The 13,656-nt window shown below is 45.7% G+C and overlaps 1 protein-coding gene across 7 annotated transcripts in view; it reads right to left on the bottom strand.

Moving 5' to 3' along the window:
* Window positions 1–13,656, bottom strand: part of SSH1 (slingshot protein phosphatase 1) — a 93,776-nt gene that overhangs the window by 29,792 nt on the left and 50,328 nt on the right. For all 7 annotated transcript variants that reach the window (XM_072600200.1, XM_072600196.1, XM_072600199.1 and 4 more), the window contains 6 exons: window positions 10,644–10,708; window positions 7,580–7,701; window positions 3,097–3,165; window positions 2,097–2,162; window positions 1,158–1,352; window positions 220–313 (listed from right to left, as the gene is read on the bottom strand). In XM_072600200.1, the coding sequence (XP_072456301.1) occupies window positions 220–313; window positions 1,158–1,352; window positions 2,097–2,162; window positions 3,097–3,165; window positions 7,580–7,701; window positions 10,644–10,708 (611 nt within the window). The remainder of the gene's footprint in view (window positions 1–219; window positions 314–1,157; window positions 1,353–2,096; window positions 2,163–3,096; window positions 3,166–7,579; window positions 7,702–10,643; window positions 10,709–13,656) is intronic.

Raw genomic sequence — 13,656 nt, 5'->3', positions numbered from 1 at the left:
TCCCCAACTCTGGGATTCGGGCATCTGGGCTTCCACAAACCAAACTCTCATATTTTTTAGTCCTGTGATACCAAGCTAGTCACAGTCTGTCTCTGAGCCTCAGTTTCTCCATAAAATGTAAAATGGAGATGGCACACTTTCTGATGAAGGTGCTTTTATAAACTGTAAAGAGAGCTGTGAACTGTGGGGCACCAGGGAGCCCCAAGCTCATTCTCTTACTTCTTTGGAGGTCACATTTTCCAGATCCTGACTCATCATGATGCTTCGGAGCTTGGCTTTGATGAGGCGCTCTGTTCTTTCCCCTTCTGTTGGCCTAGGGGAGAAAGGACACTGAGGAAATCCTAGGAAATCCTGGGGGAGAGGGCTGGGGGGGAGAGACTGCGGAAGCAAGTATCGGACAAAAGCCTCTTGGGAGTGCTTATGGGCCCTGCTTGTGACACATTGGTCAGAGGTGCCGGGACTTTTAAGAGGAAGGGAGTAGGGCAGAGGTCAGAACACAGGCTATGCCTCTGGAAAGCCCCTCAAAGACATTAGGAACAATTGAGGGGCCCTGAATGGGAAAACAAAGAAATGGGAGAAACCTGGGATTCCTATCAGAGATGTCAGCCACTCTCAGGTCAGGTCAGGGATGGAATCATAGAAGAAAAGAGATTCTTCTAGAAAAGAAGGTGGGGCAGCTGAGACATGCAGGGTTGAGAGAGGGCAGCTGCCAGATAGGGCTGAGAGGGTGAGGAGCCTGGGAGGCAGAAGACTTAGGCTCTGGACTCAGCTCTGCCACTAACCACTTGTGTGACCCTGGGCAAATCACTGCCCTTCACTTTTTCCCAGCTGTTGCCTCTAAGTGGGAGAACAGGACTAGATGACCTCTAAAAACCCTCCCAGCTAATATCCCCTGCTCTAAGGCCCCTCCCAGCCTTGACATCCTCTATTCTAAGGCTCCTTCCAGGACTAATATCTTATTCTATTTCTGGGCTCCTTTCCAGGACTGATATTCTTAAAGATTTAATAAATCCCAAGGTCCAGTGTGGATCTAGGACTCTACATTTCCCATTCTAGCTAAAGAGTGGATTCCTCTTCTGAGAAAGGAGGGATGTGGGATGTGGTGGGAACATTTGGTTAGCCTGGAGAGGGGCGGAAGGAAAGACCTTGGTACCTACTTGTCCACAAAGAGGGCAGGGGAGTCAGGCCTGGTGGACTCCAGGTCCTGCATGGCATTCCATTCGTTGATGCAACTCTGATCGGAACCGATACAGCTCTCATAATAAGTGGCCCACACCAGAGCCATTCCTCCAGGGAAGTAGTTGTATCTCCGGGCCACCTCACAGGCCTTGTGCAGAATCTGGAGAGCAGACCTGAAGATGGGGAAAGACAGAGGATGAGCCCTGGCCATGGGCAAGGGCTTCTGGGTGGGTCCTCCTCAGTGGGGTTTCTGGTTTCACCAGGGCAGGAGAGATGGAGATTTGGCTTCTTTCAATTTAATTCTGCCCAAGAAGTGTTTCTTAAGAACCAATTATGTCAGGGCAGGTAGGTGGCGCAGTGGATAGAGCACTGGCACTGGAGGGAGAAGGACTTGAGTTCAAATTCAGCCTCAGACGCTTGACATCTATTAAGTCACCTAAACTCTAAAAAAAAACCCTAAAACCTAAAAAAATAAAAAGAACCAATTATGTACAGTGCTCTGGGGATGCAAAGATAAACATGATGCCCTCCCTCCCTTCATGGAGCTTTAGTTTTTGTGGGTCAGTCCTTGTCCAGTCGTGTCCAGCTCTTTATGAACCCATTTGGGGGGCAAAGAGACTGGCATGGTTTGCCGTTTCCTTCTTCAGCTCATTTTACAGAGGAGGAAACTGAGACCCAGAGGGTTCACAGTGACTTAAGATTAGAGGATCTGACATTCCCTGTTCTAAGGTTCCTCTCAGCTCATTTCTGGTAGGATGCCACTGAGTACATGATAAAGAAAACCAGAGTGAAGTCTAGCTTGCTGGACTGATCTCTGTCCTGCTGATGTCCACCCAGGAGAGCTAAGCCAGTCTATGGTAAATGACACTTCCTCCCCCGTCTCAGCCAACAGCCCACGAGAATGTGTTGACACTTACCACATGGCCTGGACAGACACCGGCTTAAAGACATGCATTCTTCCTGCTGTACTCACGCTGAAGCCACTGAGAAAAAGAAGCCACCGAAAATCAACTCGCTGTATGGGAGAAATCACACTCTCTACACAAATGAGGCTGGGCTGGGCTGGCTCACACCTGTGTGAAGCTGTGCTGGGGCACCTGAGGCGTGGCCACAAGGGACGGCCCTCTAACACTGTGGGAATGGACAGAACTGCAGAGAAACAGAAGCATGCTGGGGAACTGGGGAGTTCCCTTGGAGCCTGGGACATGGAAGACCTGGCTTCCAGGGGCAGCTCTGCTACTGATTAGGACATGGAAATCAGGCAAGACTCTGGGGGAGGGGTGCTCTTATGAGACAGAGGAATTCTGGATAAACACAAAGGCCCCAGCTCTGACCTCCCCTGTTCCAAGGTCCTCCCAGCTCTGACCTCCCCTGTTCTAAGGCCCCTCCTGGCCCTGACCTTCCCTGTTCTAAGGCCCTCCCAGCTCTGACTTCCCTGTTCTAAGGCCCCTCCTGGCCCTGACATCTCCTGTTCTAAGGCCCCTCTGGGCTCTGATGTTCTATGCCAGCCCTTCCAAGGTTCCTTTAAGTCCTAACATGCTGTGATACTGCTCACCCTCTTTCCCTTTCTATCTTTTGTTCCTCCCTTTAAAATTGGCCTCATTCTGAAAACCCATTTTGGGCTCCATTTCCTAACTGAACCCCCTCCAGAAGGGCCTCACTCCCCACAACACATTTCTGCCCAGTGAATGATGGTCACATTATCATCCCTTGCCTTGGTCTGTGGTGGACCACTCCAAGCTGGAGGTCTTTATGCAGAGTTAGAACAGCCATCTGTGGGATACCTTGTCCAGAGGTGTCTGAGGTCCTACCCACTGTGGGGTCTAGAATTCCCACACCACAAGGGGCTTTGTGAGTGACACCCCATGCAGGGCCTCTGGCCCCCTCCTTAAAAGAGTCATCTTCAGCCCCACTCACCCATCTCCATCGAGGTGTATCTTGGTATCACTCCACAGACGAAGGACCATCCCGATGGTGCAGCTTGTGCTGTTGGGCAGAGGAGAAAGACCAGAGCTTACAGAGAGTCTCATGCCTTTGCACCCCAACCCGCAACCAGCCCTCCACTCTCATACTGGAAAAAGAATAAAACACCCGATGGTCCCAAGGACTCAAGATGGAACCACCAAGGGAAAGGCCAAAAACCAGGCCTAGACAGGACCTCAGGGGCCATTTAGTATCCCCCCTCCCCATTTTACATCAGAGGAAACTGAGGCCCAGAGAAGATATACGATCACAGACATAGAACTGACAGGGACTTTAGAGGTCCATTTTACAGGAGAGGAAACTGAGGCCCAGAGAAGTCATAAGATCACAGATTTAGAATGGAAACGGACCTTGGAGGTCATCTGATCCAACCCCTTCATTTTCTAGAAAATAAAACAGAAACCCAGAGAGTTAAGGTGACTTACCCTAAAACACACAGACAGTATGGGGCACAGCTAGGGATTGGCTCTGGAGTTTGAAGACCTGACCTCTGATACTTACCACCTGTGTGACCTTGGAAAAGTCATTGGACTTCTCTGTGCCTCAGTTTCCTCCCCTATACAGTGACTCAGATTCCTAGGTCCTTTCCAGTTCTAGACCGGCAATCCTGAGACTTTCAATCCTGCCTTTTTTCTACAGGACGAAGCTCTCCCTTGGATGTGAAGGGCTATCCCAGGAAGAGGGGTTCAGCCCCAGGAGGAGCGCCAAGGAGTCAGACATTTTCTGTTGTAAGGTCCCTTAGATGTTACGGTGGCACAGTTGCTACAGCAGTAGACCTGGGAGTCAGGAAGGTCTGAGTTGAAATCTAACCTCAGACATGCAGTAGCACGGTGACCTTGGGCAAATCATTTAACCTCTGTTTGCCTGTTTCTGCAACTATAAAATCAGGATTACAACAGAACCTCCTTCCCAGGATTGTTAGGAGGATACAAGGAGATAATATCTGTAAAATATGCTTAGCACAATTCCTAGTACCCGCATAAATGCATGTTTCTTTTCCTTCCCTTCAAGCTCAGAGACCTTGAACAGAGATGACTGTTCTGTGCCCAAAGCCTGGCGCTCTGAAAACCCTGGACAGAGGCGGCTCAGACCATGCCAACCGTGTCCTCAGGCTCCAGTTTCAGGACGTGTCCTACATTGGGTTAAGTACCACAGGGTTTAGCACCAGAGCAGGGCCCCTTGGCACACAGCCCTAGCCCTGCTCAGGAGCCTGGTGCCCTATTGGGACACTCCAGCTCTCCTAGCTTCCAGGCATTCCAGCCCAGCCTGGTCTTGTTCTGCTGTTCTACACGGAGTCTCCTGACCTATGGGGAAATGATGCCCAGCTGTGGCAGAGCCCCACACCCCTGGGTGGTTTTTTGTTAATTTTGTTCACCAACCCTCCTCTGATGAGGATGAAAATTGTTTGGGTGTGGAAAACCTAGACTTCTAAGGGAGCTCTGTGGCCATGTCAGGGAGTGGCACTACCATCCCATGGGTCTCTGGGTCTTCCATTCTGGGCACCTTTTAATGGGCTCCCCAGAGAATCACTTTCCACCAGCATAGAGAAGGTGCTCCTCCACCAAGTGAAACTGAAATCTGGCTCCCAGGTACCTGCCAAGAAGCTTGGCCTCCCATGGACTCCATAGCCCAAATCTACCCGAATCACGCTCTTGGCTGGGAGATGACATTTCAGCCTCGACATCCCAAAGGATCAGGAGATCAATAGAAGCACAGCCAAAAAAGCCAAGCTAGAAGGCACTTAGGAGAGGTCCAACTCCTCTCCTTCTACAAGTGAGGAAACAGCCCCGGAGAGTGGCCTGCCCAAGGTCACACGGTGGCCAAGCTGGGGTTCAAACCCAGGTGGGTCAGAGATGCAGAGTTCAGAGGGGGCCTTAGAAAGCTGACTTTCTTTCCAGCTTTATCATTCCAAACTCATTTTACAGAGGAGAAACTGAGGCTGGAGAGAAACTAAGAGACGTGCCCTTTCCAGTTCTAAATCCTGTAATCTTCATGGTCAAACTCAAAGCATCTTGCACCCATGTGATCTTTACAACAGTCCTAGTGGAGAGTTATTATGTTATTAATTTATAATACATTATTATGGATTATTATTAATATTATTATCCTATTTTACAGATGAGGAAACTGAGGAGGGATATATCAATCAAGGCCAGACAGGCAGTAAGTGGCAGATGAGATCTGAACTCAGGTCTTGTGATTTCAACTTCATGTCTCCCTCCACTGTACCTACACTGCCTCCCCAAAAAGGCGAGAGGATTAGAATCCAAGCCATCCAAAGACCAGCCAAAGGAATGGACCATTTAGGGGAGAGAAATAAGAGAGGAATAAGGAATCATGGATCTGGAGGGAGAAGGGACCCACAACTAGTAAGGTTGGATCTGAACTCAGGTCTCCTGATGCTAGAGCTAGAGGGCAGTATGGCGCCCTCTAGCTGCTTCATTTACTATTACTCCACTTTACCTGTTCTATGGTCCAACCAACCTGACCTTCTTGTCCTCACATCCCACATTCTATTTCCTGTCTCTGAACAGGGCAAACCCTGCTTGCCTCAGTTTCCCCATCTGTAAAATGACCTGGAGGAGGAAATGGAAAGAAGGGGTTAGTAAATCCAACTCTCGTTTTAGAGTTGAGGAAGCCAAGGCACCATGATTTATTCAAAGGGATAACAGGGTTAGGATTCGAATCCACAATCTCTGACTCCAAATGCAGTTTTTAAAGAGATGCTTAGAGGGATTAGCTAGGTGGTGTAGTATATAGTGCACTGGGCCTGAAGTAGAAAGACTCTTCTTCCTGGGTTCAAATCTGTCCTCAGACACTTACAAGCTGTATGACCCTGGGCAAGTCACTTCACTCTCTTTGCCTCAGTTTCCTCATCTGTAAAATGGCCTGGAGAAGGAAAGGGCAAACCACCTCAAATGACCCACAATGGGATCCTCAAGAGTCAGACACTGAACAGCAAAATGTAAGAGGGATGAGCTTTGTCCTGTCTGACTGGGTGGAAGTTATGAGACAGAGCTGGGTGTGATGTAAGGGAACATTTACTAGCATCCCAGAGGGCTCCTGCCAGCTACTATGATGACGTTGCTCTGACATATATTGGATGTTGTCACCGTCCTGCTCAGTAAACCCCGGAGGTGCCTTATTACCAGACACTCTTCCAGGGGGCATTTCAAGCCTTTCATCATTTGGCTGGCACTTACCTTTGCGTCCTCACTAGCTAATGAAAATAATAACGGTAACAGTAACAACAGTAATAGCTAACATTTACATCTGGGCCGCTAGGTGCTGCCATAGCGCACAGAGCACTGGGCTTGGAACCAGGAGGAGGCTCATCTTTGTGAGTTCAAATCCAGCCTCAGACACTTACCAGCTGAGCAACTCCGGGCAAGTCACTGTACCCTGTTTGCCTCAGTTTCCCTCTCTGTAAATTAACCTGGAAGAGGAAATGGCAAACCACTCCAGTGTCTTTGCCAAGAAAACCCCAAATGGGGTCATGAAGAGTCAGACAGAACTGAAAAATGACTGAACCACATTTACATGGCATTTACTAGGCACCTTATCATTACTAGCTCATTTGATCCTCAGTGACCAGGGGAGGTAGAAGCTCTAATGATCCCCATTTTACAGATGGGGAAACTGAGGCAAGCAGAGGTTAAATGACTTGCCCAGGGTCACATAGCTAGTAAGTGTCTAAGGTTGCATCTGAACTCAGGTCTTCCTGACTCTAGACCCAGTACTCTGTGCACTATGGTGCCCTCTAGCTGCCTCATTTGCCATTACTCCACTTCACCTATTCTATGGTCCAACCAACCTGACCTTCTTGTCCTCACACCTCACATTCTATTTTCTGTCTCTGAATGCACCTCATGCCACAAATAAATGTCCTCCTTGTTTCCCCTGGGGTCTGTGTCAAAGCTCAGTTCCTAAGTTATCTCACCCATGAGACCTTTCCAGATTGCTCCAAAATTACCTTGCATTTACTTTGCATGGACTGGCCTGGATTTCCTCATGTGTAAAATGAGAGGGATGGGAAACCTGTGGCCTTGAGGTCACATATGGACCTCTAGGTCCTCAAGTGCAGCCTCCCTTACCTCTTCAACGCTCCCACATCAGTGATCTAGCCACACATTTTTTGGGGTATTTTCTGAATCCCTTGGCCAGTGCTGGATGAAGCCTATGGATCCCTTCTCCATGATATTTAAAGTACATATTTTATAATGCGTAATTATAAAAGCAAACCAATTCTATTGAAATGTAGTTGTCAAAACATTTTTAAAAAGAAACCAAAATTCATGAACTTCCTGGAAGCTCTCTATGGAATCCTTGGGGTTTAGAGTATCTGCCAAAAATACTCAAACAAACCTTGCTCTAGTGTTCTCCCCAATCCATCTGTTCCACCCCCAAACAAACACACCTCTCCTTGCTGGAGAAGTCCACTCCCAGTAGGACATTCTCTTCTGTGTCCTGGCGCCCGCTGCTGTACACCACCACCATGTACCTGACACGGTCCGTCCATGCACTCTCTAGGCGAACTGCCTGCAGAGAAGCAACGATGTGGTCAGGTACCATTTACTAAGTCAAGCACTCTGACGGAAACTGGACGTACATGGACAAAAGGAAGAAAACCCTTGCCCTGTGGGGGCTTATGTTTACTAGGGTCTACAACATACAACATTCAATTTAATTAGAATTTATTAAAGATGTAAACAAAGCATTGCCTGCCCTTGAGAAATTTATACGCTAGGAAGGCATAAAATGAGTAAGATAAGAAAGGGAACAATATGGTTTGCTGGGAAAAGCCACTGCTTCTAACCAGGGTTCAAATCATGACTTTTACATCTATTAACTGTATGACTAACTCATTTAATGTCCCTAGGCCTCAGTTTCCCTCATCTGCAAAATGCGAGATTTGTACTACATAATCTCTGAGTTCCTGTCTAGCTCTAGGTCTTCCATCCTATAAATATGGACACAATTATTTGAGGAACAAGTAATCTCTAACAACTAGGGGAAGTCATTTTCTTCTGTAAAATGTTGTCATATGGAATGAAGAAAATTCTTTTCCTCATTTTCCTATCTATATATCCATCTACCCATCCATACATCTTTCTATCCATCCATTTATCCATCCTTTCATCCACCCATCTATTCATCTAACCCACTTACCCACCCACGATTATTAAGCTTTCCAGAAAAAGCAAAGTTCCTTGCTAGGCCCTTGGGGAAAATGAACAAACTTGGTTTTGTTTCTCTCCTTTTTCCCTTTCACAGATTTGTGAACAGGAAATTCATATGAAATTCAAGGAGTGGAGATTATGATTGAATACAGTCTAAAAATTAAAAAGAAGTAAACAGGGAGTCAGGTGTCCTAGGATGCAGACTTGGCTCTGCTATTAGCAGTTTATCTAAACTTGGGTAATTTACTTTTCCCTCTTTGGGCCTCAGTTTACTTGCCTACAAAATAAAGAGATTTGGATCAGAGCAATGCTTCACAGAATAATTTGGTTACCAAAAACGCTTTTTCTTGAAATAAACTGATGGAAGCCATTAAGTACTATGCTAAGTACTTAATAAAGATTATCTCATTTGATCTTCACAATAACACTGGGAGGTAGGTGCTATTATTATTATCCCTATTATACAGATGAGAAAACCAAGGCAGACAGAAGTTAAATGAATTGTGCAGGGTCATATAACTAGTAAGTATCTGAGGTGGGATTTGAACTCAGGTCTTCCTGATCCCAGGACCAGTGTTTTATCCAGTGAGCTATCTAGCAATCTATGGATCCCATAAACAGTGGTCTAGAGTGTGTTGAAAGCATAAAAATAAAGGGGTTAAGGAGGTTTGAGACCAAAAAATTGCTAGCTAAGTATATTTTATAGCATTTCATTAATGAGACTACAACCTGACCTAGTTAAGTTACTGGTGACAAAAAAATGGGAAATGGATAAAGGAAAGGACACTGACACACTATCTAACAAAAATTTAACAGAAGTAAACAATGAAGCAAATAAAAGAGCATAAAAAAACCACCTTACTCTGTCAACATTTGATCTATTTGCTAAGGGGAGAAATATGGCAACAATGCTGAATGGTACAGATATAATTTCAAATTTAGCATTTTAGTTAGGAAAATAACACTAATGTCTAAATTTCTTCACAAAGCAAAACACCTGGGTTCCAAGGAAAACAATTTGGAAAATTCTGGAGTACATAATTTCTAAGATTCCTTTCAACCACAAAATTCTCTGCCTCCTAGTTCCCAGTTCTGGGGTCCTTTCCAGCCCTGACATCCTCTGTTCTAAGGCCCCTTCCAGCTCTGACATTCCTTGTTCTAAGGCCCCTCCCATTTCTTAGATTCTATGATCTTAGGTCCAGTTTATTCTACATCATTCTCAGTAGTGCCAACATATTCTTTCAACTGCTCCTTCTGGGTCTTCATGTTAAAGAGCTCAGGATGACATCATTATTTGAGGTTCCCTTCCTCTTTCCCTGCCCCAAGCTATTCTAGCTCTCATTCTGGAAGGCCGCAATTAGAGTATAGCAGCACTGTCCTTTCACTTCCCCAGGTCTCCAAGACCCCATCTCAAAACTTTGTCAGAAGGACACCAGAATCTTTGCTCCACTCCAAATCTTGGGCCCACACTCTCCCTTTCCCAAGATGGCAGGTCAATCTCCTCCAGGCTCCCTATTCACAGGGCAGAAATCTTAACATATATAAAGAACACCTGGGTCCTGCCATTCACCTCATGGATGCTTAATCAGAGCATTGGCACCTTATCATCTTTCTTCCTTCAGATCTCCCCTTAGGTATTAGTCTGTCTCAATTAGAGTTTGTGCACCTTGAGAACAGGGAATGTTTGGGAGGTTTCTTCCTGTTTGAAATCATAGAGTTAACAATGTGCTTAATACATAAGTCATTAATAAATACTATCTCAACCATCCACCCCCCCAGTCAGAAAGCCAGCCATTTTATCCATCTTATTTGTCCATCTGTCTATCCATTCATCCAGCTCATCCATCCATCTTATCCATTCATGCATCCATCCAACCATCTGCTTATCCACTCATCTTATCTATCCATTTAGTCATTCATTTAGCTTATCCATCTATCTTATCCATCCATTTATTTCAGCTCCTTTCCCATCAAAATGTATAAATTCCCACTTTGATCAACTTTTAATTTAATTTTTTATTGGATATCTTTTTGTTTTCATTTCAGCCATTTGTGGACAACCCTCCTTCCACTCCTTCAGCGAGACTTTCCTTATAGCAAAGAAGAAAAGAAAATACTTTAGCAGCAGTAATGGACCCAAATGACAAGTGATCAGTTTTTGTGAAGGGAAATCACTCTATAGGCTCAGGCTTGTGTCCCTCAGTGGCTCAGACCAACATTCCCAAGGACTTAGCTGCAGGGACCTGGCTCAAGCCCTGTCAATCCAGGACCTCTGTTCATCACTCAATTATGTCTTCTTACCAGTTTGATTCTATCTTCACAGCGAAGAAGGTTGATCATTACTTGAAGATGCTGGGGCAAGTCACCTGTGGGACCCATAGAAAGAGGGTTTAGAAAGACAGAAAGTTATGGGCCCCAGATGAGAGAACGATCTCATGGCCATCCCCTACACCTGGAATGCCAACCCATCCTCTCCTCCCTTCACCATCTCCACCTGTTACTCTGATTCTAATTAACTTACATTTTAACAAAGCACTTTTCACAACGCTGGGAGATAGGGTATAGATGGTGTTACTATCCTTCTTTTACAGATGAGGAAGCTGGGCCTCACAATGGAGCCAGTAAGGGGCAGAGCTGGGATTCATACCTAGGTTTCCTGACTTCAAATTCAGCATTCTTTCCACTACACCACTGAGGTGTCACCTGTTTAAATCTTTCCTATACTTCAAGGCTCACCTTAGGTACTATTTTCCTCCCTGAAGTTTTCCTTAATGTCTAAACACTGGGCCCCCAAACTTATCACATCTTTCCAGAGAGAAGTCAATATACCCTTCTGGAATTTTCATTGGATTACAGAATTGCAGTGTGGAGTGAGGAGAGACTCAGGGCAGGCAGACCTCCTAGCAGCTGTTAAAATAATCCAGATGTGAGGTGATGAAGGCCTGCGTCAGAGAAGGGGTTATGTTTGAGAGATGCTCCCCAGGTAAAACTTATCAGAGATGTTGCACAGGTGAAACTGATAAGAGATGCTGCAAAGGTGAAATTGATGAGAGAAACTGTACAAGTGAAATCTATGAGATACAGCAGAGGTGAAATTGATGAGAGATGCTGATTGATGAGAGATGATGCACAGGTGAAATCTACAAGAGATACACAAGAGGTGAAATTGATGAGAGGTGCTGATTGACCACAGATGCTGCACAGGTGAAATTGGTGAGAGATGCTGCACAGGTGAAATCTACAAGAGATACACAAGAGGTGAAATTAACGAGATGCTGATTAACCAGAGATGCTACACAGGTGAAATTGATGAGATACTGTAGAGATGAAATTGACAGGGAGATGCTACAAAGGGAAATGGACAGGCCTTGGCAAAAGACTGCATATGGGGGTAAAAGATGAGATGAGGAATCCAGGATTTCTCCTAGATTGGGAGCCTGAGGGATTGAAAGGATGGTGGTACCCTCGATAGTAATAGGGAAGGTAGGAGAGGAGAGTATTTAGCGGGGAAGATAAGTTCTGTTTTGGATATGTCAAGTTTAAGGTATCTACTGGAATCCAGTCTAAGACATCTGAAAGGCTATGGGACATGCAAGATTAAAGGTCAGCAGAAAGACTGGGACAGAAAAGAGATTTGAGAATCACCATCACAGAGATAGTTATTAAATTCATGGGAGCTGATGAAATCACCAAGTGAAGTAGTATAGAGGGAGATGATAAGAGGGTCCAGGACAGACCCCTGAAGGACACTTATGGTTAGAGGGTATGATCTGATGGAGGATCCAGCAAAGGAGACTGAGAAGGAGTGGTCAGAGAGGTAGGAGGAAAACAAGGAGAAAGAAGGGTATCCTGAAAATTTGAGAGAAGAGAATGATTAAAAGTGTCAAAGGCTTCAGAGGTGAAGAAGAATGAGGATTGAGAAAAGGCCATTGCATGTAGCAACTAAAAGATCATTGGTAACTTTGGAGAGAGCAGTTTCAGTAGAAATATGAGATCTGAAGCCAGACTATAAGGGGTTAAGGAGAGGGGGAGAAAGGGAGAAGAGAGTGAGACAGAGAGAGAGACAGAGACAGAGAGAGACAGAGACAGAGAGAGAGACAGAGAGAGACAGAGAGACAGGGAGAGAGAGAGAGAGAGAAGGAGAGAAAGTGGAGGCTCTTATTGCAGACAGCCTTTTTGAGGAGTTTAGCCATAGAGGATAAAAGAGATCTACAGAACAATAGTTATCAGGGATGGAAGGATCAAGTGAGGGTTTTTTGAGGATGGGGGAGACATGGGCATGTATATAGGCAGGAGAGAAGGAACTAGCAGACAGGAGGAGATTGAAAGTAAGTGAAGGAGTGGAGATGACAAAAAGGGAAATCTGTTGGAGAAGACAGGATGGAAAGGAGTCACTTAAATGAGTAGAAGAGTTGGCCATGTTAAAGAGTAAGGTCATCTCATCATGTGATATGGGAATGGAAGGGGAGATGGTGGCAGATAATTGATAGATTGATGAGGAAGAGGGGAGAAGAGGGAGGCTCATGGCAAATAGACTTTTTTTTTCTGGTAAAATAAGAGGCATCAGGTACTCAGCTGAGAGGGTGGAGGGAGGGGGACTCATGGGAGGTTTGGAAGGTCCAGTATAGAGAGTGGAAGAGTGAGATGATAAGAAGGGTAGAGTACTAGGATTGCCTAGCAGCTGTGAGGGCCCAGTTGAGGTTGTGTAACATAAATTTGGACCCAGTCGAAATGGTTGTATGATTAGTTGTGTGTGTGTGTGTGTGTGTGTGTGTGTGTGTGTGTGTGTGTGTGAGAGAGAGAGAAGGTGGTGAATGGTGGGAATGATTCAAGGTTGGCACTCATGAGAGGACAGTAGAGAGCTGAATTTGTTCACCAAGGGTTCAAGAAGTGTAGTGCCATTATTGATGTACATATCTCATCTCCCATTCTAGACTATAAGTTCCTAGAGAAGGACTGTCTCTTATCCAACTTCATCTTTGCCAGGATGCTTTGCCCAGGGCCTTGCATGTAAGGAGACCCTCAGAAAGAAAGAACAAGAAGAAAGGTGAACTATTTACTGATCATTCCCTGAAGATGCTCATTCCCATCACCACCATGCATCAAACTGCCTACTGATACTGCTTCACTCATCTTGATAACAGCAGCCTGCCATGCATCCCCTCCTGGGACACTCTCCCTCCAAGAATCTCCCCAGCTTCCTCCAAGGCTTGGCACACATGAGTTGCCTCCTATGGGGAATCCTCCTTGATAGCTTTGTTGCTTTCTCCTTTCTCTTTAGAGCAGGACCTCAGCTGAAATCTTGACTTTTGTG

The sequence above is a fragment of the Notamacropus eugenii genome, chromosome 4 (assembly GCF_028372415.1).
Source record: "Notamacropus eugenii isolate mMacEug1 chromosome 4, mMacEug1.pri_v2, whole genome shotgun sequence".
Taxonomy (NCBI): Eukaryota; Metazoa; Chordata; class Mammalia; order Diprotodontia; family Macropodidae; genus Notamacropus; species Notamacropus eugenii.
Note: the sequence above shows the minus strand (reverse complement) of the source record. Positions and strands in the feature narration are given on the sequence as shown.